The 26,654-nt window shown below is 33.8% G+C and overlaps 1 protein-coding gene across 1 annotated transcript in view; it reads left to right on the top strand.

Annotated features, from left to right (window-relative positions):
• Positions 1-26,654, top strand: part of FCHO2 (FCH and mu domain containing endocytic adaptor 2) — a 124,237-nt gene that overhangs the window by 71,171 nt on the left and 26,412 nt on the right. The window contains 8 exon segments of the mRNA XM_058729913.1: positions 1,720-1,744; positions 12,440-12,500; positions 12,780-12,952; positions 14,451-14,462; positions 14,930-14,954; positions 16,716-16,758; positions 19,894-19,988; positions 24,708-24,811. Coding sequence (XP_058585896.1) covers positions 1,720-1,744; positions 12,440-12,500; positions 12,780-12,952; positions 14,451-14,462; positions 14,930-14,954; positions 16,716-16,758; positions 19,894-19,988; positions 24,708-24,811 — 538 coding nt within the window.

Genomic DNA, 26,654 nt, shown 5'->3' with positions numbered 1-26,654 from the left:
TGCTTCTTAAACAGCCCGAAGGCTTTTGAAATGCCAGTGATTGTGGAAGAGGGGTCCTGCTCAGAGCTTGCTCTTCCTGGGGCTTCATCTGCAGGTCTCATTACAGCCCACTGTGAAAGCAAACAGATGAGTGCTTTCCCACAAAGACTGAACAGTTCTGGCTTAAAGCCAGAGAATAAACTGTTTGGAACTTTGACACTTTGATATTTAAACTTTATCTTTAAAAAAAGAAGAAAGTAGAAGTGCTCTAACATTTTAAATGATTCTGTAGAGGAATTGAATTTATTATTATATTGTCTTTTCTGGAACATTTCCTCAGAGTATGCAGTAGGATTTTTGATAAATACCCCTCATATATCAGTAATAAGGGAGCTCTTTTTTCAAAATTGGCAATCTTAAGTGACATTTAAATGGCTATAAAGACACAAGAGGTTTGCATTTACCTGCTTTGGTGCTGGAGTTTGGATTAAGAGCAGTGTAGTCATCTCCCTCTTTTTCCGTTATTTCAGTCTGTTCCATTTTGTCTTCCCCTAACAGAATTCTTCACTCTGTAGATTTTTCCGATTTGTGCTTAGTCTTTGGGTAGATAGAGATGACCTGCTTATCCTGTATATTAATTTAGTACTTTTTATTGTCCATTGGGCTCTCAAGGTATACCTAATGTTTATGTTTTTAGTCTGTTATTAAAGTGGCAGATTCTGATACTGCGTGCATTAACTGTCTAAAGTCAAAGAATTATGCAACTAATCTAGATATGTTTTCAGTATGCACTCTGATTTTTGTGAATTTGATCTAGAATATGTGCACAGAAATTCTTCTAACCATATTCTTCATGGCCTCAATGTCTTTAATTTTATATGTTTAAGTCTTTATTTGATTATTTGAGAAGGTTGATCTTCTTTATGTTTTGGTTTTGCATATAAAATACTTTTTTGGTGGGGGGCATTCACTTTCGAATGCCCCTCTCTGTAAAGAGAGCTTTCTTACTATTTTTACTTTCTAATTTTATACTCTGATAAAGTTCTTGCTTCCTGCTCACTTAAAAAAATAAATAAAATATATTTTTGCTAGTTTACGTCCAAATTAATATTTATCAGTTAAATAAATGATAAAATTAACAATTTTCAACAACTTAGTAGACTAGAAAGCTTTTTCAAGTGGAAGTCTGGCTACTCATTTAACATATATGGAGAAAAATAGCTTTTTTGGCTTTTGTTTATATGCTAGCTATGGAAGGTACTTCAAATGAAACTGAAGTTTTAACAAAAATATATTGTAAAATGTTATTTACTAGTATTTACCAATTAATACAAGTACAGACTTAAAAAAAAAAAAGTCGAGCTTTCCTCTTAGAAATTTTTTTAGCTTTCTCTGCCTAAAGAATTAAAAGCCACTAAGAAATCCTTGTAGGACTGATAGCTTCCTTTATAAGATTTGTGTGTGTGTTAATGAAAAAGAAGTACTTGTGAAGTACAAGTTTTTAAAATAATTGTAAGCTGTGTGAGTTTCATTTTGTCATGTATTATGGATATAGGAATGCTTTCTTTTGAATTTTAAAATCATTTAGTATATTTTAATCTTCATGATTTGATTTTTTCTAAATATTTTTGTTAACTTTAAATAAAAGTTACATTTAAATACCAAGATGATCACTTTCAGTATACAGTTATTATTGGATAGTTGTAATAATTATTTATAATATTTTGTTTATTTTAATAGGGAATGCCCTGATGCAGATTCACTTGTAAGTAGATTTTACTTTGATATAAACCATGTAAATTAGCTATTTTGATTAGGAAATACCCAGCATATTTGGGTTGAGTTGTTCACAAATTTTTCTAAGAAAAATACTAACCAGTTTATTGTAAATTCACTATTAAAATTACAGATAAAATTTTGGCCTTACATTACTAGATGCTTTTATATTAAATAAAAGGTAGTTCTACCTACCTTTGAAAAGTGGACATTTTAGTTTAAAAATTTGAATGGTACCATACCATATTGCTTTTTCTTGAGAAATATGCCACATCTCAAATCTGCATACTTTAAAACATGATGCTCTTAATTGTGTATTCCTGGGGCACCTGGCTAGCTCAGTTGGTTAAGTGTCTGACTTTGGCTCAGGTCATGATCTCATGGTTCTTGAGTTCGAGCCCCACATGGGGCTCTCTGCTGTCAGTGCAGAGCCTGCTTTAGTTGCTCTCTCTCCCTCACCCTCTCTCTGTCCATTCTCCTCTTGCTTATGCTCTCTCAAAAATAAATAAGCATTAAAAATAGAAATGTGTTCCTGATTATTAAAATTTTATTCAAGTATTAGAGTTTTGTTTAGAGGTTATCATTTTAGAAAACATAGCAGTAATAATCATGGTTAGTACTTCTCTGTGCTTTTTGTTCTAAAGAAAGTTTGTTTATATTTCGTATTTAAATATATTTCTTTATATGTAATTAAAGAAGATATTAAATGGAGCTCCTTGTGTTTACAGTAGGAGAGTAGATTTACCAAATGGTATAAGTATTGTATAGACAGACACACTTTTCAGGTTGTTCATTAGACAGTGGTCATGTTGCTAAGTGCAGTAGGATCAAGCTTCCTGTCTCCTTTGCTTATTGTTCTTGCTTGCATAATTACTCTTTTTTTTGGCCCAAAAACCTTTTGATCTTTTACAGCATAATGGTGTATATACCAAGATAAAGATATTTTGTGAAACATTGTGTTTTATGTAACTTAAATAAAATTAGTATTTTTGCTGTCTATTTCAACTTTAAAATAAGAAGATTATGATTTGTTGATAAATGTAGAGTGAAAAGAAAGAAATAGATTTCTAGTGTCATCCAGGGTTAAAATCTCAGCTAATTGATACTGTTCTGTAATGATCAGTGTTAACCAATTTTGAACTGTTGTCAGTACTTGTCTGGAATTAGAAAAGCACTTATAAAAAGGATGCATAAGTCTAATGTCATATAAGAAATGATTCATAAATTTGTGTTGAAAGAAAACAAAACAGTATGTTTTGTAATTTTAATTACCGAAAAAATTTTAGAAGAATATGAACCAGTAAAGATAAATTGGCAGAGTATGTTTGTAAGACATATAACAAGGGGCTAATTAATTTCCTTTGTAAAATTTCTATACAGATCATTTTTTTTTTAATGTTAACGGATTTTATTTCAGATTCCACACTGCAATGAATTTCAATAAACCGTCACTTCTTATGCTGTGATTTAGTACCAAAAATATATATCCAAATTACAGTAAAGCCTTGGACTGTGAGTAACTTGTTCTGCAAGTGTTCTGCAAGACAAGCAAAGATTTCTAATAAATTTTAACTTGATAAACAAGCAGTGTCTTGTAATAGGAGTAGTACATGATGCTGAATGTCACATGATCACAACTGAGCCAATCGTTTTTCTCTTTTTCTCTCTCTCTCTGTCTCTCTCACTACGGGATTGTGGGTGATCATCTCCCATTCTCAGATGCTTGGTCTCAGGCTGTGGTGTTTGGCACAAATCAGTGATTTTTCAGAACATTGGAAGGTGCTCACAACTGGCCCTAGTGTATTTTTTGTCACTTCAAGGCACCAACGGACGGTCCTTTGCTTTTCCATACAAGAGTAAGCTTAGGGATGCTTTGCTTCACTCTAGATTAGGCTGCCTGCAGATACAGATCCTCCCCTCCGCTGTCTTGTTGTCAGTTACATTAAGTACAGTATATGACAAGAGTTTATTAATATGCACTGTAGTCAACATCCCTGTGAGCATATATAATGGCCCCCATGCAGAAAAAGATTCCATTGAACCAATAGGTAACAGTGATTCCGTTAGTGATATTGAAAGTCGTCCTACACAATCACCCTCCTCTCTCTTGTCTCCCTCAAACCAGCCATGAAGGTTTTTAAAGGTAAATACAGATTAGTTTCTTTTTCTTTATATTTTGCATTTTATTTATTGTATTATATTACAATCATTTTTATATGAATATTTTTGGGTTGTGGAATGAATCATCTGAGTTTCCATTATTTCTTATGGGGAAATTTGCTTTGATATACAAGTGCTTTGGATTACAAATGTGTTTCTGGAATGAATTATGCTCACAAACCAAGGTTTTACTGTATCTGCAGAAATTTTAAACTACTTTTTTTTTCAGTTTTATAATAAGTGAGATGAGTTATGAAGTCATGTTTTCTTTATATGTTTCCACCAAAACAAAATATCTCACAGATTGATAGCAGAAATAATGTGAGAATCATGTCCTCTTCTAAACTCGACACTAAAAAGATTTTCAAAAATGTTAAACAATGCTACTCTTCCCATTTTTTTATTTTAAAAATAAATTTATTTTTCACAAATATTTATGTTTAACACAATACTTTTATCACTATTTTTAAATTAATAAATATTTTAACTTTACTTTCAATTTCATAATATATACTCAGGGAATTTTCAATAAATGTTCATGGATTCTGAGACTAAGGTGATTATATATACTACTGAGCTCGGTCATCATCTCTAAGAATAAAGAGTCTACACCTTGCTGAATTCTTACATACCGTTCTCAAAAGGATGAACAAGTATAAGAAGCACACCAATCCATGTATCTTGAATATTTTTAATTTCATCAATAAGGAACCAGTTTAACATTTACTGTGGTAATTAGAAAATATCTAACTCACAAATTAAAACCATTCATGACATTCACTATGTGATTAGAAAAGCCTCATGTGCTGAGGAAGAGGGAGACATAAGCATGTATATAGTAACATTAGAATTCCAGCTGAGGACACCTGGAGTTTGAATTCCCTATTAGAATTCAGAATTCAGCAACAGAGCTTTAACTTCATCATAGTAAGAATCATGTAATCCTGTACCATCAATTCTTATACAGATCATTTTTAAAGGTGAGCAAGCATCTCAGTAGGAAAGGGGCATTATGATAAAAACAGGCTGTTTCCATAAAAAGAAGTAAAAGTGGTAAATAACCATAAGAAATGTTGCTCAGAATGGTAGTCTCATTCTGATGCAAATTAAAATAAAATTATTTATCTATCATATTGGCAAAAGTTTTGGTTTACTTGTATTAACAGGAATGTAAATTGGTACAGTCTTTCTTGCGTATAGTTTGGCACTATCTTCTCAAATAAGAAATGCATGTTCTTTTTGACTCCCCATTCCTACTGCTTGCCATTTACTGTTAGGGTTTTATATGTACTTGGTCAAGATATATGCATATAGTAGCCCTCCCCACCATCTGCTGTTTCGCTTTCCATGATTTAAGTTACTTACGGTTGATTGTGGTTCAGAAGCAGATGATCCTCTTTCTGATATATCATTAGAAGGTCATTAGTAGCCTGACACTACGTCACAGTGCTTACATCATTCACCTCATGTCATCTTATCATATAGGTATTTTATTATGTCACATCATCACAAGAAGACGGTTGAGTACAGTAAAGTAAGATGTTTAGAGAGAGAGAGAGAGAGCACATCCACGTAACTTTTATTATAGTATGTTGTAATTCTTGTTATTGTTGTTAATGTTATGGTGTCTAAAAAAATCTCTTATTGTATCTAATTTATAAATTAAACTTTATCATAGGTATGTATGTATAGGGAAAAACCTAGTATACATAGGGTTCATTACTGTCCTTGGTTTCAGGCATCCACTGAGGTGTAGGAATGTATCCTCCATGGATAAGGGGGACTGCTGTATGTAGGGGGGGAGGGGGAGAGAGAAGTAGAGACATGTTTATTCCAACATTGTTTATATTAACAAAAAACTGGAAACATCCATCAAAATGGAGATTGGTTAAATAAATTATTAAACATTCACTCTAATAGTCACACGTTACAGAATTAGGTTGTTGTGCCTGCTGATATGGAAAGAGAAGCAGCAAGTATGATTTTTAAGTAACTGCTGTTTTAAAAATATAAATGAGCAGATATCTTTGGGTGTTTTTTGTTTTGTTTTTTAAAGAATGTATTACTGGACACTTAATTGTGGTTACTTTTGGAGAGCAGCGTTACAGTGGTGGTCAGCAGGGAGAAGAGGCTTTCTTTTGTTGTTTTATTTATAGCCTATTATTATTTATTTATGGCCTATTTATGACTTTTTTATGGCTAGTCTTTTTTTGTTGTTGTGTTTTGTTTTTTAAGTAGGCTCTATGCCCATCATGGGCCTTGAACTCATGACCCTGAGATCGAAAGTTGCATGCCCTACTGACTGAGCCAGCCAGGTGCCCTATGGTACTCTTAATGATTTCTTTAAAAAACATCCATGGTCTAGACGTCTTGGTAGGGAAATTACCATTTAATTTCTGTTCCGTTTCTAAATGGTCTGTGTAATTAAATTATTTTGAGGGACTACATCTTTAGTTTTTCTTTTTTTTAACCTTTTTTAACGTTTCTTTATTTTGAGAGAGAGAGAGAGAGTGAGCGTGTGGGGGCAGGGGCAGAGAGATAGGAGAGAAAGAATCCCAAGCAGGCTCCACACTGCCAGCTGGGAGCTGGAATGTGTGGCTCCAACCTATGAGATCATGACCTGAGCAGAAATCAAGAGTTGGATGCTTATCTGACTGAGCCACCCAGGTGCCCCTCCAATTAATTAATTATTCCAATATATTTTTTTTAAATCACTACCACCACTATCCAAACCTGTCTTTTAAGATTAGTGGGTTAAGTTATCTGCTCTTTTTTTCATATGGCTTTGGCCTAATGCTTTGCTCCAACAGTGTGGGGCCATTATATAGAAATCATGGATTGAATGAACAAAGATTGTAAACAGGTAATGTCTAAATTTTTCTCAATCCCAAGTTTCTATGAATAGTTTCAACATTGAATATCTAATATACTGAGAATCCTAATTTATTTTGAAAGAATTAATTTACAGCAAGTTGCAAAGATAGTACAGAGCAGTCCCGTGTGCCTTTCACCTGTTTTCTCCTCGTAACTTCTTGCAGAAATACAGTATCATGACTGGGATGATGACATTAATGCAGTCTGAGCATTTCCATGACCACAAGGATCTTTTGGTCTTTTGTGCAGATTGCCCTTTCACAGCCACTTTTCTTCTATCACCACCCTCCTTAGCCTCTGGCAACCAATAATCTTTTCTCCATTTCTATAATTCTGTCAATTCAAGAATGTTATTTAAGTTGGAATCCTACCATAACCTTTTCAGACTTTTTTTTTGTTATTCAGCACAATTCTCTTGAGTTCCACCCAGGTTCTTGCATGTATGAATAGTTTATTCCTTTTTGTTGTTAAATAGTAGTATTCCATGGTATAGATGCACTAAAATTTGTTTTAACCATTCACCTATCATAGGACCTTTAGTTGTTTCCAGTTTTTGGCTATTAGAGAAAAGTGCTTTGAACAATCATGTACAGGTTTTTCTATGGACACAATGTCCCCTCTGACCTTGGTAATTTTCTTTCTGAAGTCTGGTTTTATCTAACAAGAAGACAGTCATTCTGCCCTAATTTTTTTATTTTAAAGTTTATTTATTTTAAGAGAGAGTGTGCATGAGCTGGGGAAGGGGCAGAGAGGTGAGAGAGAATTCCAAGCTGACTCCACACTTTCAGTTTAGAGCCCAACGTGGGCTTGAACTCATGAACTGTGAGATCATGACCTGAGCCGAAACCAAGAGTTGGATGCTTAATCCACTGAGCCACTCAGTTGCCCATCTTTTTTTTTTTTTTAATTAACTTTTATATGGTATATTTTTTCTATTTTTTTTACTTTCCCCCATCTATGGTGTTATATATATGAAGTGAATTTCTTATAGACAGCATATAGTTAGTTAGGTCATGTTTTTTAATCCATTCTACCAATCTGTCTTTTGTTATCTTTGGACAGTTTATATTTATTTATTTATTTATTTACTTATTTTTTAAATTCACATCCAAGTTAGTTAGCATATACTGCAACAATGATTTCAGGAGTAGATTCCTTAATGCCTCTTACCTATTTAGCCCATCCCCCCTCCTACAACCCCTCCAGCAGCCCTCTCTTCTCTATATTTAAGACTCTCTTATGTTTTGTTCCCCTCCCTGTTTTTATATTATTTCTGCTTACCTTCTCTTATGTTTATCTGTTTGTATCTTAAATTCCTCATATGAGTGCAGTCATATGATATTTGTCTTTCTCTAATTTTGCTTAGCATAATACCTTTAGTTCCATCCACATAGTTGCCAGTAGCAAGATTTCATTCTTTTTGATTGCTGAGTAATACTCCATTTTGTGTGTGTGTGTGTGTGTGTGTACATAGATACATACATACATACACACCACATCTTCTTTATCCATTCATCCGTCAATGGACATTTGGGCTCTTTCCATACTTTGGCTATTGTTGATAGTGCTGCTGTAAACATTGGGGTGCATGTGCCCCTTCAAAACAGCACACTTGTATCCCTTGGGTAAATACCTAGTAGTGCATTTGTTGGGTCCTAGGGTTATTTTCAGTTTTTTGAGGAACCTCTATACCGTTTTCCAGAGTGGCTGCACCAGTTTGCATTCCTGCCAGCAGTGCAAAAGAGATCCTCTTTCTCTGCATCCTCACCAACATCTGTCATTGCCTGAGTCGGTAATTTTAGCTGTTCTGACTGGAGTAAGGTGGTATTTCATTGTGGTTTTCATTTGTATTTCTCTGATGATGAGTGATTTGAGCATTTTTTCATGTGTCTGTTCGCCATCTGGATGTCTTCTTTGGAGAAGTGCCTGTTAATGTCTTTTGCCGATTTCTTCACTGGACTGTTTGTTTTTTTGGGTGTTGAGTTTGATAAGTTCTTTGGATACTAACCCTTTATCTGATATGTCGTTTGCAAATATCTTCTCCCATTCCGCAGGTTGCCTTTTAGTTTTGCTGATTGTTTCCTTCGCTGTGCAGAAGCTTTTTATTTTGATGAGGTCCCAGTAGTTTATTTTTGCTTTTGTTTCCCTTGCCTCCGGAGAGGTGTTGAGTAACAAGTTGCTGTGGCCAAGGTCAAATAGGTTTTTGCCTGCTTTCTCCTCTAGGATTTTGATGGCGATGGCTTCCCATCTAACATTTAGGTCTTTAATCCATTTTGAGTTTATTTTTGTGTTTGGTGTAAGAAAGTGGTCCAGGTTCATTCTTCTGCATGTTGCTGTCCAGTTTTTCCAGCACCATTTGCTGAAGAGACTGTCTTTATTCCACTGGCTATTCTTTTCTGCTTTGTCAGAGATTAGTTGGCCATACGTTTGTGGGTCCATTTCTGTGTTGTCTGTTCTGTTCCACTGATCTGAGTGTTTTTGTGCCAGTACCATACCGTCTTCATGATTACAGCTTTGTAATACATCTTGATGTCTGGGATTGTGATGCCTCCAGCTTCGGTATTCTTTTTCAGAATTGCTTTGGCTATATTGGGTCTTTTCTGGTTCCATACAAATATTGGTATTGTTCTAGCTCTGTGAAGAATGCTGGTATTATTTTGATAGAGACTGCTTACCATAATTATTGACATAACAGGTCTTATGTGTGTCATTTTATCTTTGGTTTTCATTTTGTTTTCTTTTTCCTGCCTTCCCTGAGGGTTATATGAACCTTTTTTAGAACTGCATTATGATTTATTTATAAAGTTTTTGAACATATGGCTCTGTTTTCACTCTTCACTACCTTCAGATAGTTTTTTTTTTAATTTTTAAATTAATTTTAAATTTTAATTAATTTTTTAGAGAGCACAAACTGGGGAGAGGGGCAGAAGGAGAGAGAGAGAATCTTAAGCAGGCTTCATGCTTAGCACAAAACCCGATGCGGGGCTCTATCCCACAACCCTGGGATCACGATCTGAGCCAAAACTAAGAGTTGGATGTTCAACTGAGCCACCCAGGTGCCCCCCCGGTAGTTTCTCTAGCCAGAGTTTATAGTTGTAATCTTTAAGAGGTCAGTCCAGAAGCAGCTTACTCAGTCCTGTAGAAAACAGCTCAGTATTATTTTAAATTATTACATCATACTGTAGAGTGTATTGTAAACAAATTTAAAAGTGGTATCAACAAATTCTTACAACTTCTAGGAGATTACATATCTGTATGTTTTTAGGGTACTGGGAATAAGAATAAAGTATTTTATAAAAACTTTCTGATTTCTAATGGATCCAATTTGGTAAAGCTTAAAGTATTTTTTTTTAATTTTTTTTTTTTTTCAACGTTTTTTATTCATTTTTTGGGACAGAGAGAGACAGAGCATGAACGGGGGAGGGGCAGAGAGAGAGGGAGACACAGAATCGGAAACAGGCTCTAGGCTCCGAGCCATCAGCCCAGAGCCTGACGCGGGGCTCGAACTCACGGACCGCGAGATCGTGACCTGGCTGAAGTTGGACGCTTAACCGACTGCGCCACCCAGGCGCCCCAAGCTTAAAGTATTTTAAAGTATTATTTACATATTAGCAAACAATATGCAGAACTGAAAGTGCTCTATTTCTAGGGGTTATAAGTGTATCACTTGTCATCATTTTCTTTTAATGTTTATTGGAGAGAGAGAGGGCCCTAGCACACAAGCAGGGTTGGGGTAGAGAGGGAGTGAGATAATCTCCATGTTGATAGCTTGGAGCCTCCCCCTCTCAAACCGTGAGATCTTGACCCGAGTCAAAATTGAGAGTCCAATGCTTAACATACTGAGCCACCCACATACCCCTTTTCATCTTTTAATGTATAGAATCTACTCTTCACTCTGTATTAGATTTTTCATTTCTAGATTTTATCCAGTCTGTTAACTCACTGCTGGCTACAGTAGGCTTTTTATTCAGTTTGGAAGCTATAGCCATGTTAATTCTGCTCTTTGTTCTCCTTGACCTTATGCTGTGACTGAGATCATCTTCCATACATACTGTTCTTGCTGAGCCTTAGCAAGTGAATGGACGAAGAATAGTAAACTTTACCAGTACAAGAATATTGGCTGTCCAGTTCCAACTGGCATTTGTTGGCGATCTTTTTTTTTTTTTCATATAAAAATTATTTTGGAACTATTTTATTCTTGTATATTTTTTGTAAGTTAGAAGTTATTTGCATTCTCCCTACACACATGTGTTTATGTATGTGTATATAATTCTTTTTCTGATCATTTTAGTATAAATTCTATACATTATGGTCCTTCATCCCTAACTTCCTAAATGTGTATTTCTTAAAAATGGGATTCTCTTAACATAGCATACTTAGAGAAGTGTTCCTCCATCCTTTATCTCTTCTACTTCATCACCCTCCCTTGTAGGTAACCAACTTTATTATATTCTGATTGATCCTTCCAGTGGCTTTTATTCCCCCATAAAGAAGAGATCTGTGTTCTTAAAATTTCCCTTCTTTCTTACTTAAAAGATATATATGTTCCTTTATATGCTTTTTTCAGTTAGCAGTTTTTCCTGGAAGTCATTCGCTATGAGTTCATAGAAACTTCTGATTTTTATTAAAAAAAAAAAAAATTTTTTTTAATGTTAATTTATTTTTGAGACAGAGAGAGACACAGCATGAGCAGGGAAGGGGCAGAGAGAGAGGGAGACACAGAATGTGAAGCAGGCTCCAGGCTCCGAGCTGTGAGCACAGAGCCCGACGCGGGGCTCGAACTCACGAACTGTAAGATCATGACCTGAGCCGAAGTCGGATGCTTAACCGACTGAGCCACCCAGGCGCCCCGAAACTTCTGATTTTTTTAATAGATATATAGTACTCTGTTTTCTGTGTGTACTGTAGTTTATTCAACTATGCTTGGATATTAGATGCTCTCCAGCAGTTCTGAGTTACAGATCATCTTTGATCTGTTATATACATATTTTTAAATTGTTGGAGGTGTATCTTCAGGGTAAATTCTTAGAAATTGAATTCCTGGGTGGGAGAGTAAATATGTGTCTACTTTTGTTAGATAATGCTAAATTTCTTTCTCTAGAGATTGTACTATTTTTTATTTATACCAGCAAAGCCTAAGAGTACATTTTCCCACAGTTATGGCAACAGAATGTATTTTCAAGCTTTTGAAATTTTGCCTGGCTCATGGGTAAGATGATTATTTTAGTATAGTTTTAATTTTCTTGGTCATCTTTAATTTCTGTTTTTTCTGTATTTTTGATAAATATTTCCATTTATTGAGACTGTCAGCCCTCTGATTTCATCATCTCTCATTTCCACTTTGAAGACTGGGATGAAAATTTGGTTTTCTACAGAACTGTTGGTGTTCCTGCTCAAACACCTATTCTCTTCCTTTTAGTGCTTCTCCTACTTAATTTTATAGTGCTTTTCTCTTTCAGATATCTGAAGCATAAAGTGTGATCTGAAGCTAACTTAACCAAAAAGATGTAACTTTTCCATTTAATTATTGTATGAGCCTGTTGGTATTTGATAAATGACATAGCCCCTATAATAGTTGAAGCTATTTTGCTAATCTTTTGTATTTCTTTAGTAGGATCCATGATTACAGTTTTTATTTTTCTTCCCATAGAACATTCCTGATGTAGATGAAGAAGGCTATAGTATAAAACCAGAAGCAAATCAGAATGATATCCTTTCATCATTTGGATATTCCTATGGATTGTGTTGGCATATAAGTAGACAGTTATAACAAAATGATCTGTTGTTTAATAAAAACTTCAAATTTTTAATTATAATAAAATGTGACTCCATAATAGTTTGACATGTTTTTACTAATGAGTTAGTAGTTCTGTTTCTGTGAAAGTCTACCTTATCTCTTAAAGGTTTTATATTCCTTTTTGTAAATGTATGAAAACTGGTTATGCATTAAGATCACTTAAGAACCGAATTCTTTAACTGATACTCACATACCAAAGAGAACCATTTCTACTCATCTAGTGATTCTGATTCTGAAGATGAAGAACCAAAGAAGTATCGGATAGAAATCAAACCCGTGCATCCAAATAACTCACATCACACAATGGCTTCCTTGGATGAATTAAAAGTATCTATAGGAAATATCACACTGTCCCCAGCAATATCTGTAAGTAAGAATAAGAGCAAGTTCATACTCTTCATGTAGAAGCCTTATTTTTTTTTAACCTTATCTACTTGTATCTGCTTAATTTTAGGAATAATAAAATATCATTAGGAATAGTTAATTAAGCATATTGGATAAGGAGATATTTTATAATTTGTCATCAGTTTTATTGAGGTCTCCAGTGTCTGATTTTTATATAGGCAAATGAATTTGAGTTTGGCTTAGTTTTGTTTCCTTTTGAAAGTTTTACTGGGAAACAAAAATGTAGAAAATCTATTTCTGCCATTTATTTTATTTTCCAGTCTGTATGTTTCAGAAATTTGAACTGGCAGTATTAATCTTTTCCTCATCTAATTTTAAAGTTTTTCATCCATATTTTATGAACTTTATATGAACAGGAATTCAGTAAAAATGGATTTAAACATTAAGTTATGTGTCTGCATGCTTTTGCAACTGCAATATTTGTTTTTTCATACTTTTTATAAAAAAAGGCAAATATAAGAATTCTTAGTGATAATGGTTAGTTCCTCAATTCTAAGATCCATATTTAACAGCTTTTGGAGGAGAAAAAAATCACCATAACTAATCTTTCCATTGATGTCATAGTCTAAATTCAGGAATGTTAAACAATGAGAAAAAAGCGTGTCTTAGAATGACAGTTTAGTCTATCTGTACATGCTCATCATAACTGATATTAAACCTCTTGTCCTTGATAATACAGAATAAGTATTACCCATTTCATATTTTTTAATTATATATTGTTATATATTTTAAGAAGTCTGTATTTGGGAAAAAGTTTTTTTCTCTCAGTCATGCACTTTTAGAATTTATTTTTTTGTATAAAAAAGACTGATTTCTGAAGTGAGGTTTTATTCTCCCATTGCTATTTAACCTTAAGATTAACACCCAAATTAAATTATGATATATATATGTACACATATATACATATATATGTGTACATATATCTACACATATATACATATATGTATACACATACATATATATCTACACACATATATATATGAAGTAGGAAGCTATGAAATGACTAAAAATTTTTATTATATAAGAATACAACTAATTTTAAAAATATGTATAAATAAAACAAAAGCCTAGAGGAATATATATACCAGAATGTTAAGCACCTTGCTCTTGTTAGTGAAAGCATTAGTGGTTTTAAATTTTCTCCTTTGTACTTTTCTCTCTCTTCTATTTTTTAAAAAACTGAACATTCTAGTTTCATGCTGAGAAAATAAATAATGAGAACAGTTTAATAGTTAATATTGGGTTTGAAAAGAGGATATTTTGAGTATATTTTATTGAGCAGTGTGCTCATCTAGCTCATGTCCCCTACCCCAAACAATGCTCTGCATGTGTTTTAAGGTGTATAGATTTTTAGGTATGGTTTAGAAGGTAATAGACAAATTATGAAACCAAGAAAATAAGCTGTTTTAAATTCTAAAATGTACACTATGTCTTTCTTTTTCTTTCCATGTACTACTAGAGACACAGCCCAGTAAGTGCAAGATTTTATATTATTACCTATGGTCTTAAAAAATCATTTTAATGTTCGAACATTGATTTTCAGAATACTTGTGTTAAGTTTTTTAAATTTGCAGATCAAAGTATCTTGCTGTAGGCACTAACATTTTCATATTTTAAAACTTTTGAGTATTAAAGATACATGTATTATCTTTTACTATAAAAAATACTGCATTTTTAACAATTTTTATGTAGTTTACAGTTGAGCAGATATACCGAAAACAACTTAAAGTTAGGTTCCCAGTAATATTTTATGAAGTAGGCTCCTGGCTGGCTCAGCCAGACCATGCAACTCTTGCTCTGCATTGTGAGTTCAAGCCCTGTGTTGGGTGTGGAGCCTACTTAAAAAATAAAAAATATATTAAAAATTTTTATGAAGTATTTCATTACCAAATTAAATTATTTGTTTAACAACTTTTAGTTTTTGCTTTTCTCTTTTAGGTGCAGATGAATAGGAATTCATCTAGTAAGTTTGACATTTAAATTGATTATTTTATATCTATTAAAATTTATCAGGCAATTTGCTGAGCTTATTGTAGCTATATATATATATATATATATATATATATATATATATATATATAGTTACAGCTATAGTTATAGTTATAGTTATAGAAATAAATGCTTTGTTCTCATCATGACTGTTAGCAACAGACTAGATGGATACTTACTTTAAACAGGAGACAACTTAAGTATACTATTTATTTTAGCATTTAGACATGCCTTTAAATTTAATACTTGGCTACAACATTTTTCAGAAATCAACAAAGCCAAATAGTAGCTTCTGTTTGAGAATGTAACTCAGCTTCATGAGCCAGAAGGGACTATGAGAATGAGTAAGCTTTAGCTTTACTTATCTGTCCTATCACAATTGCAATTTCTCTTCCATGGTTTTTACAAGACCATTGCTCTAACCTCTGAGCTATGGAGCCACCCTACTTCCATGGTTTTTAGTATAGTAACTTAATTATACTAAAAAAATTTAGGGGGTTGTTAACATCTTCTGCAGAGTCATGCATTAAAATAACAAAGGTGAGAAAAATGGAGTTAAGGCATCCTACTCAAAAGTTATGCAATTTGTAAACACAATGGTTAATAAAAACCATAACATCAATCCTATTAAAAATTCTAGCACAATGAATATTTAATAGAATATAGAATAGAATTTATATATATATATAAATATATATATATAAATATATATATATATTCTATTATAGAATAATAGAATAGAATTTAATAGATCTATTAAATGCATTATATCAAACTAAAAGTAGGATTTTACTTTAAAAAAAATGGTGAGTAGCTTGATGATAGGGGATGTGGGGAAAATGAGGATAAAAGTGGGCTCCTTTTATGGAGTTATGGAGATAAGGGCAAATTGTAGAAACATGGAGGAGAACAGCACAGTAAGTACTTTGAGGCCAAAAAAGGGCCACATTGAGCCAGATGGGACAATGTGACATGATATGTGATATGATGGCATCATATACAGTGTGGTATTCCTTGTAGTTTGCTGCAGTTACCTATGTTGATATATTTTGCATTCATCAACTACATGTTGGTGATTCAAGACATCAAAGTACAGGGAAATTTGCTTATGAACTAACATGACTTTTGCATATTATGGATGCTTTTCCCTTTGTATAATAGTTGCTAATGAAATGGTTCACATTACTAATGCAAAAGGGAGCAAAACAGACTATTTTATAAAGACTGTTGCTTTAGAGTGCTATAAAAATTTTAATTTTTCGAGATACGACATCCTTCAAGAATTAACTGCTTTTGGTCAATATAATCATTAATAATATTCTTACAGCTTGAAAAAATGCTTTCATGATTCATCACTTATCATTTTTGAGTAATACTTAAGTATTTGAACATATGTTCTAATTTTTAAAGTTCTAGCCCATATTTTTTTCATCTGAACACCAATTTTATTTTCATGAATATGACAGTTTAGTTGACTTAAGTAATTTCTTACCAGAGGTGTTAAAAGAAATGAAGATATAGCAGAAGTTCAGTTATTATTTTGATATTCTTAAGTCTGTTAGAAAACTTGCTAAAGGCTTATTTTCCTTTTCTTCATAATTAAAAAAATTCGATTTATGTTATCAATTCCATAATTTTTAAATTGTTCATAGTAATGAGATATATTAGTGTCTCTTTCCATTTAAGTATTTTATTACTCAGATTATGAATTGTTTCATATTTTGATTTTAATTAGGTGAAGAGCTAACAAAATCGAAGCCATGTGCTGGATCTAATGAGTAAGTTTCACATTTTTTTATTTTTAAATAGACTATATTTAGAGCAATTCTAGGTTCATAGCAAAATTCAGGCGAGGATACAGTTTTTGCATGTATATTCTCTGCTCCCACATATACCCAGCCTCCTTCACTATCATAATCCCCCATTAGAATGAAACATTTGTTAAAATTTTTGAGCCTACCCTGACACATCATTGTCACCCAAAGTCTGTGGTTTACATTAGGATTCACTCTTGGTCTTGTATGTCCTATGAGTTTTGACAAATGGGCAAGGACGTGTGTCTCCATACATTATAGTGTCATACAGAATAGTTTAACTGTGCCCTCCACCTATTCATCCTTCCCTCTTTAATGTGTTTAGATATCATTCTTTTATACTTTTTCCCTAGAAAATTTTACTATCTTTGCGGTTTCAATTAGAGTACGGTGTTGTTTATCATCCTCTAAGCTGTGAATTGTTCTTTGGGGTTACTGGTTGTTTTAAATTATTTCTCACTTGACACTATTTTTATAATTTTTTAAAAAATCCATTTAACTGTATTTGGCCTTGGTGGCTTTACTACTTCTAAATAAATGGTAGTGGGGCGCCTGGGTGGCTCAGTTGGTTAAGTGGCTGACTTCGGCTTGGGTCATGATCTCATGGTCCGTGAGTTCGAGCCCCGCATCGGGCTCTGTGCTGACAGCTCGGAGCCTGGAGCCTGCTACAGATTCTGTGTCTCCCTCTCTCTCTGACCCTCCCCCGTTTATGCTCTGTCTCTGTCTCAAAAATAAATAAACATTAAAAAAAAAAATTAAAAAAAATAAATAAATGGTAGTGTCCCAAGTTCATATATGTCTGTATTTTAACTAGTTATTCTCATGGAAATTTTCTCGTTTTTTTCCTTCAATTATTGGCTGTAACCCTGTAAAATATACTGCACTTTTAATGAACTTCAACAAGAAGATGTCTCAAGTTAAAAAAGGAGAGGGCTAGAAACCATGTTGCTAGCTCTTTTTAAATTTTTTTTTTTTTTAACGTTTATTTATTTTTGAGACAGAGACAGAGCATGAACGGGGAGGGTCAGAGAGAGGGAGACACAGAATCTGAAACAGGCTCCAGGCTCTGAGCTGTCAGCACAGAGCCCGACGCCAGGCTCGAACTCACGGACCGTGAGATCATGACCTGAGCCGAAGTCAGCCGCTTAACCGACTGAGCCACCCAGGCGCCCCACTAGCTCTTTTTAAAAAGGAAAAAATACTTTAAGCCGGTGTTTCTTTCATGTGTTTTTTTTTTTTTTCATTTCTTTATCTGTCAGTAAGAATATATTCTTTTAATGTTTTTTTTCTTTTGTGTAAGTGAAAGTAGTCTTCATTAAATGGAGAATTTAAAATTATTTAATACTTTTAAAGTTAGGCATTAATTGAGTACAGTGGTGGTATTCATTTATCATTTTAAAAGGTAAAGTTAAGTGTTTTAAAATGTTGTTTTCAGTAATTTATGCAGTTGTGATCCTAGGTTTTAAATACAATGTGTAGTATGCTTCCATGTAAGTGCGTGTTGAGGTACTAGATATGTGCTTATAGATAACTGTACCATTTTTATTGTAATGAGCCTGTTTTCTAAGATGTGAGAACATAATGTTAAAAATTAATGGCTGTTTGATACGTTAAAATACTGTTTTAATGGGATTAATTTTTTTTTTTTTACATCTTATATATAATTTTTACTTGTCAGTCATATCTCTGTAAAGCTGGAAAAAAAAATTTTTAAAAAGAGGTAGTGGCAAAGTTCAGGTACTATAGGATCTTAGAGATGAGACATCTTAAAAGGTGTATGACTAAAATGAAAAAAAAGAAACATTGATTTAAAAGTTTTTATTAAAGTAAAGAGCTGCGGGGCGCCTGGGTGGCTCAGTCGGTTAAGCGTCTGACTTCAGCTCAGGTCACGATCTCGCGGTCCGTGGGTTCGAGCCCCGCGTCGGGCTCTGGGCTGATGGCTCAGAGCCTGGAGCCTGCTTCCGATTCTGTGTCTCCCTCTCTCTGCCCCTCCCCCGTTCATGCTCTGTCTCTCTCTGTCTCAAAAATAAATAAACATTAAAAAAAAAAAATTAAAAAAATAAATAAATAAAATTAAAAAAAAAAATAAAGAGCTGCAAGTTCAATCTTGAGAGTAACTAGTCAGTGGATTCCAAGGGGTCAGTAGAGGGAAATCTTTGGTTATGCAGCATACTGACTTTTTTGAAACTTGAATTTTGGTGTTCTTGATGCTTTTGTCCATAGTCTTGGTTACCTTTCATAAAAAGACCTGAGTGACCCAAACATTTCACTAGACTGCCTCAGTGACCCAGGTTGTGGATTGCCCAGGGAGAAGTCCTGCCCTTGCATGATCTACTATAATAATCAGGCCTTTGAAGGTTATATCAGGGTTATATCAAGTAAGCTGTTGGGCTTATTTCTGTACTTGACAATTTCAAAGATGAAAGAAAAGGATAAACAGATATTTTTTAAAATTATTTTTGGGGACGGAAGGGAGAGAAGGAAATCTGCGCTGTCATCTCAGAGCTCAATGCAGGACTTGAACTCAAGAACCAAACCATGAGGTCATGACCTGAACGAAAATCAAGAGTTGGATGCTTAAGCGACTGAGCCACCCAGGCGCCCCTAAAGATTTTTTAAAAAGTACTTAAATATGACCTTATAAAATTTGTACCTGATTTCCTATCACTTAAAGAAATTTTCTATCCATGACTTGGGGCTAGGACACTATTGTAGGATTAATTAAGTACCTTTCTGTCCTTAGGCAGCTGTTTTAGACCCTTTTATTGCTTTTCTTGTAAAGCTGAAATGATTTCTGTTCTTAGAACCCCAAAGATTGCTAGAGTATAACAAGGTGTGATTGATGGGAATTAATCTTCTCTATTCCACCCTAGCGATTTCACATAATGTTATTGGAGGGTCTGCTTATAGCAGTTAATGAATTATTTATTAATATAAAATTTTAATTTAAACTTTCCTCACATATTCCATTGGTAGAATGCCCAACTTTTAAATCATATATATTTAGCTATTCCAATTCTGTGATATAAAAATAAGTGACTAGATTTTATACTAATAAAATATTCCTTAATTAAATCTGTTTTTTAAATGTTATGGTAGGAAGGGGACCAGCGATTTACTTGCTTGGGATCCCCTGTTTGGACCATCTCTTGATTCATCTTCTTCTACTTCACTAACTTCGTCGTCATCATCAGGTAAATGTATATAAATATATATGTGTGTATATATATATATATATATTTAAAGTGAGGAATGCATTAGTTACTTTTTTCCTAATTGATTTGTTCATTACTTGTGTGTTCTTAACAATCAAAAATATTTTTAACTTGTCCTCGCATATTGTCAGGTAAAAGTGATTTTGTACTGGTTCTCTTAACTTAGCTGAAAGACCCTATGGCTTAAACAAAAATACATCAAACCAGTTTTTTTTTTTTCATTCATGTATTTATTTCTATGCATCATTCCCTTATCTGTGCCCAAGTAATTTTTTTTCCCAATATTTTATTTTCTTAAGTAATCTCTGCTTCCAGCATGGGGCTCAAACCCACAACCCCAAGATTAAGACTTGCATGTTCCAACCACGGAGCCATTCAGGCACCCCACAACATGTTTATAGATAATTCCACTGCGTGAATGTGCATTAATATAACCAGTCCTTTTTTATTGGACATTTGAATTGCATCCAATTTTCTAGTGTTGTGAAAATCCATGAATAGAACACATTTTGTGTACATGTTTCATAATATCCTTATAATTTATCAGTACAACGTTTGAATCCCAAGATATACCCATTGATATTTATTGCCAAACTGCTTTCCAGAAAGGTGTTAGTGCTTCCCAAGCAATATATAAAAGAACTTGATGAATGCTTTTTAGTTGGTGTTTTGACAAGAATGTGTTGTTTCTCTTTTCTTCAAAATATAAAATCCGATTAGCCAACAATCAAAGCAAGCATCCAAATGCTTGTTGAATAAAACCACTGCTTGTTCAAAGCAAAAAAATAAAACAAAATCCACTTTAAGTTGATCTTCTGCCTTCTCTGGGATTTCAGAAATGCCATTCAGTATTTGAGGTTAGGAGAGTGGTAGAATGGTTGGAGAGAACTTGAATTGACTGAGTTCCTATCATGTTGCTCTGCTAGGAGCTGCATATCGTCTATTTAAGTTCATTAACTGCTCCATGAAGTCCATTTTATTGTCCCTATTTTGTAGATGAGAAAACGTAAAGCTCGAAGACGATCAGGAACTTCTGTAAGAGCATATAAATTGGCATCTGATCAAATCTGGATCTTATAATTAGAAACTCTTTGTTCATTGCACTCTGACATATTAACTAAACAATAATCCATGCTGAACCATTTTACTACTAATGAAATAAACACTAGTATTTAAAATTAGATTATTTATAAACCAATTTTTAAAATAAATTGTAGATTTTAGGCAACCTTAACTCCAATTTGGAATTTTGAAGGGAAAATGCTCCGTATCTAATACTTTGTAAAATAGCAAGAAACAACAAAAGACAGTTGAACATATTCTGAAGTGGCATTACAGCCTTCCTCAGTGGGCTTGTTAGTAGTTTTATAAAACTAAACTTAATAGATTATATAAGGAAGGTTAATTGTACAGGCAAAACTGAAGTTGTCATGAAGGTCTCTTTTTTGTTTATTTATTTATTAATGTTTATTTATTTTTGAGACAGAGACAGAGCATGAACAGGGGAGGGTCAGAGAGAGAGGGAGACACAGAATCTGAAACAGGCTCCAGGCTCTGAGCTGTTAGCACAGAGCCTGACACGGGGCTCGAACTCACGAACCGTGAGATCATGACTGGAGCCAAAGTCGGACGCTTAACCGACTGAGCCACCCAGTCACCCCTAGGTCTTGTTTTTGTTTAGTAAAAATGTCAGAATGGTGTTTTGTATTTAGAATGAAGAAGGTCATAAGTAGTGTATTTTAATTTTGTTAATATACTTTTATGAATTATTTTTCAGAATCCTTAATGAAAATTTTCACATTGAAAATCAGAGGCTTTAGTGATACAGAAATTTCTTCCTAACTGTGCCCTCAGTTTCTCTTTTTAAAAAAAAATTTTTTTTTAATGTTTATTTCTGAGACACAGTGACAGAGCATGAGTGGGGGAGGGGCAGAGAGAGAGGAGACACAGAATCCGAAGCAGGCTCCAGGCTCTGAACTGACGGCACAGAGCCCGATGCGAGGCTCGAACTCACAGACGGCGAGATCATGACCTGAGCCAAAGTCGGACGCTCAAGCGACTGAGCCACCCAGGCACCCCTCTCTTTTTCTTTAACACAGTTTCTTACTTTTCAAAAAAGTTCTCTCTTCCTCTTGCTAACTGTCTGAAGAATGTTTCACCCCTATCACTTTTAATTTCAGACAAAAAGGATTCATTTTCATTTAGTGGCCATTTGATGTGCAGTAGCTAGGAAATAAAACATTTATTAACCGTTTGCTACTTTTTAAGTTCACTTTCCTATGCATTTTTAAACCTTTCTATATAGTCTGAAAAATGATGTCAAATTACTTTGCCTTTCAGGGAATGTTAGTCGTGTTGAAAAGAGATGATGATACAAGTCTAAAAAGGTGTAAAGGTGATAGTGCTGTGTTACTCAACAAGTGCCTAACTGGCTAGTAGTAAAACTCCCAACATGTTAGGAGGTAAGATAGACTAAATCAGTTTTGGAGTTAACACAAAAAACCAGCCTTAAAAAAAAAACATAATATTTTTCAAAACGTTATTTTCAGGGATTTTTGCTGAGCACCAGAGCTCAATTAATCTACAGGCAGAGAAGACATAGTCTATAGTAAGGTTTATCAGAGGAGGGGTTTGTTTATATATAAATATTTATACTTTTACCAGCTGTTAAGAGTTACCTTTTACTTCTCTGGGCAAACAGGAATAATTGTGGCTTTATATATTTTTGACCTTGAGTTTTACTCTTACATTCTTTAAGTTTCTTATGCTCATACTTAATTTCCTCAGTTAGTAGAAAGTTTGAGCTCCTGCTTTTGTTCCTGTATTACTATATTTTTCTAGTTTTGAGGGACTAAAATAACATTAACCAGAAATGAGAAAACTATTTGGCTATGTAGATTCATGTTTTTGTTCTAGAATTTTTCTGTTGCTTCTGGTTTTCATCTGCTTTCTCCTTCTTCCACTGAACTTAGAATGCAACACAAACTCTTTGTCTCCCACTGATTTGAGTGTATGGTAATTGAATCTTTCCTTGAAACCAGCATGTTTTTGGACTTTGAAAAAGCAAATTGTGGTTATTTAAAAGAGCTGAATGTTAACAGTTCTACCAGGCTTGGTTTGAGTCAGTCTTAATACATTGACAATCCATTTGTCAGTGATGAAGCTCAGGTATACATACCTATCTCTACTATGTTAAATTCTCATAAGCTTGAAATGCCTTGAATAGTGATGAGTGCTGGTTTCATTGATAACGAACCTGTTTTTAAGTATGTCATGGGGCACCTGGGTGGCTCAGTCGGTTGAGCCTCCGACTTCAGCTAAGGTCATGATCTCACAGTCCGTGAGTTCAAGCCCCACGTCAGGCTCTGCGCTGACAGCTCAGAGCCTGCAGCCTGTTTCAGATTGTCTCTCTCTCTCTCTGCTCCTCCCCTGCTCATGCTCTGTCTCCCTCTGTCTCAAAAATAAATTAAAAAATAAATTTTAAAAAAACATTAAAAAAAAAGTAGTGTTCAATGGAAGAAGGCAACAGCCTTAGAATCTACATAGGGGTTCTTAGCAGCTTTTTATTGTTTTCTTCAAGCAGCTTGAACTGTGCTTGTATCTATTATCCCTTCATTGTATGTGCTTTCTGAATGATTCCATACCCCTCATGCCTTTACTTTCACTCCTGTGTGACTACCTTTTTCTTTAGGTCTTTTCCTGTCACCTCTATTCTCCTTCCTTTCACACCTGCATTCCTCTGACAGTGACCATGGATCCTCAGCCTTTTGTTTCTCCATGGATATACTTAGGCCCATTCATATATTTTTAACTTTGCACATCTGCAAACTTAACTTAATGAATTATATTCTTCCCATCCATATTCTCTTCTTCAGTTTGAATTACAGTCCCATGTTTTAGATTGAAGCAAAGGGATTTGAAAATCATTTAAAATACTATGATTTAAACATATCAGCTTCCATTCTTCACTTTCGTTTTGATTATGCTAATACATTTGTGAATTGTGATGGTGTACACTTGAATTTCATTAATTTCTACTACGATGGAGTTATTTTTAATTAGAAATACTCTGGTTAGTATCTGATTTATAAAATGGCAAAATTTGTAAATGGCATTGAAAAACAGTGAACATTAAATTTATGTAGGATTTAGGAACAGGAATTTTTTCATAAATAAGGTATTTTTAATACTTTTAATTATCAGCAGAAACTTTACAGTGTAGTTCAACTTGTAATTTGACCTTTAAGTTTAATTAAGGTAAGTGTTTTATTTAGAGTTCATGTGAAGGTGTTGCTTCAAAGGCTTGGTCTTACATTTCTGTAAGTAGATGTATTGGCAATAAACTAAAGACCTTAGGCCTGAAATTGGTGTATTTTTACTAGCTAATTTATCATTTTATCTTTTTATAGGTGTAAAGAATTGAAACAGGAATACACTTTATATCGTGTGTCAGTTCTACTGAAAAGTCAATGTTTTTGTTTTTTAGGAATATTGTTAGCTTCAAGAAAAGCATATTTGATAGACTTCCAGTATTTCAACAAGTATCTATAATTATATTATAGATATATAATATGTATATTACAAAACTCCTGAAAAATTAGCTTTGAGTCCTAAGAATTCCTATATAATAGAATGTATTTATGTAAGGTTTGTTACATACTAATGGTTTTCTTCAAATTCTCTTTTTCCCCCTACCAGCCAGGCCCACAACTCCTCTTTCTGTAGGCACCATTGTCCCACCTCCAAGGCCTGCTTCCAGACCAAAGCTTACTTCAGGCAAACTCAGTGGGATTAATGAAATAGTATGTACTCAGGTTTTTTTTTTTTTTTTTTAATTATAACTGTTTGATTTAAGATGCAAATATTTTTCTATATACCCCTTTACCATTAAATGCTTGGAATTATCTATTTGAGTCTTCAAATTATAGGAAAATTTTTCTAGCCAACACTTCCTTTACTTCCTCATGTTACATGGAGCAAGACATTGTTCGGGAAGAAAGGAGATTTCCTGAGAAAGCACATTATAAGAATAACCATTTAGTACCCATTCTTTCACAATTAAGAAGCAATTTTCATATAATTCTGCTGTAAGTCAAATATTATGGAAGAGATGGTGACCTTTTCCTAGGGTTTAGAAGTGTACTGCCAGGAGAATCCTGGAGGGAATCTAGTCCAGCTTTATTTTATGTATAAAGAGACTGGAGGTGATGTTACTTAAATGGCTTGTGAAAGTACATGTTGCTTAAAGAAAAAAACACTGGTCTACAAAAGTTGTCAGATAATTAAAGAAAATGTATGAGTTATATTCAGAGAGAGACTTTCCCAAACCAGTCTTCTTGCTTCTTACCTACTGTGTGTCATGTTTTACACTAATTGTCAGTATTAAATTTCCGAAAGTCAAGCTTAATCTTCTTTTTCTCTAGATAGACCTCTCCATTGGTTGCCTGTAGTCCATGTGGTTGAATGTTTTAGCCGAATGTACAAGGCTCTTTAAAAAGGTGCCTCAACAACCTGCATTATTACCAGACTAACTGTCCAACTTTCTCCTCTTTGCAACTTAACGTTCTAGCCATTTGAAACTTTCCACTGTTCCCCAAACACATCATGCTCTTTTATGTATCCACGTCTTACTTTGCAGCCTTTACGGAAATGCCCCTCAGATGTTTATATAGGAAACTGCCCTCTTTTTTTTTTTTTTTTTTTTTTTAAGATCCAGCTAAATACCATCTAGCTAAATCCCTCTTTGATCATTACTTCTCCCCAAGTGGATTTAATCACTCTCTTCCTTATACCCACCCATGTACTTTGCTCATATTTCTCTTAGTGCACAAATTACATTGTATATACTTTCTTTGTGTGTGTTCCCCTCACTGGACTATGCCTTTGCCACGTTAGTACTTTGCATAATGCCTGTCACATAGGAGATGTTTCATGAAAAATCTAAAAGGCTTGAGCACCAAGTGCTGAAATAGTGACCTCTTTCTTTTGTTACCCTAACGAATAGACTTAAGGAAATGAGATCAAAGACTAGATACAAGCTGGTAAGGAGATAATTATTTTTCATAGAATATAAAAATGACTACCTCTTAATAACACGGGATTTTTTCCTGATTACAAAAGCAGTACATGATCATGTGAAATTTGGGAAATAGAGAAAACGAAATTAAAATCCCTTCCATATTTCATGACTCAAAGATATGCAGTTAACACTTTTATATATATCCTTTCATTAAGTTTTGAGTGCTTAAATATTCAGACTCAGTAAAATATAGTTGTTAAAAGCACAAGCTTATTAGTCAATAGTTACCTGAGTGACATTAGTCAAGTTGTGTACTTGGAGTCTCTTATTTCCTTATAGGTGAAGTATAAAGATAACAGGTGGTATGAGACTTCAGTGAGTTACTGTGTGTTAGATACTTAGAACATTGTGGAGTGGAAGTAATTGCTCAGAAAAGTTACTATGAATGATATGTGTACATTTTTAATGTCATACATACTTTTTATTCTTCACTTGAAAATATTTTGGGAACACCTTTCAATTTCATGAATTAATCTTTAGATTTCAAACTTATTTCAAGTGGTAGAATCTTTTGTCAAATAATCTTAAGTTGCAAGTGTATTAAATAAGTAAAATTGGGACTTTTA

The sequence above is a fragment of the Neofelis nebulosa genome, chromosome 1, assembly GCF_028018385.1.
Source record: "Neofelis nebulosa isolate mNeoNeb1 chromosome 1, mNeoNeb1.pri, whole genome shotgun sequence".
Lineage (NCBI taxonomy): Eukaryota > Metazoa > Chordata > Mammalia > Carnivora > Felidae > Neofelis > Neofelis nebulosa.
Note: the sequence above shows the minus strand (reverse complement) of the source record. Positions and strands in the feature narration are given on the sequence as shown.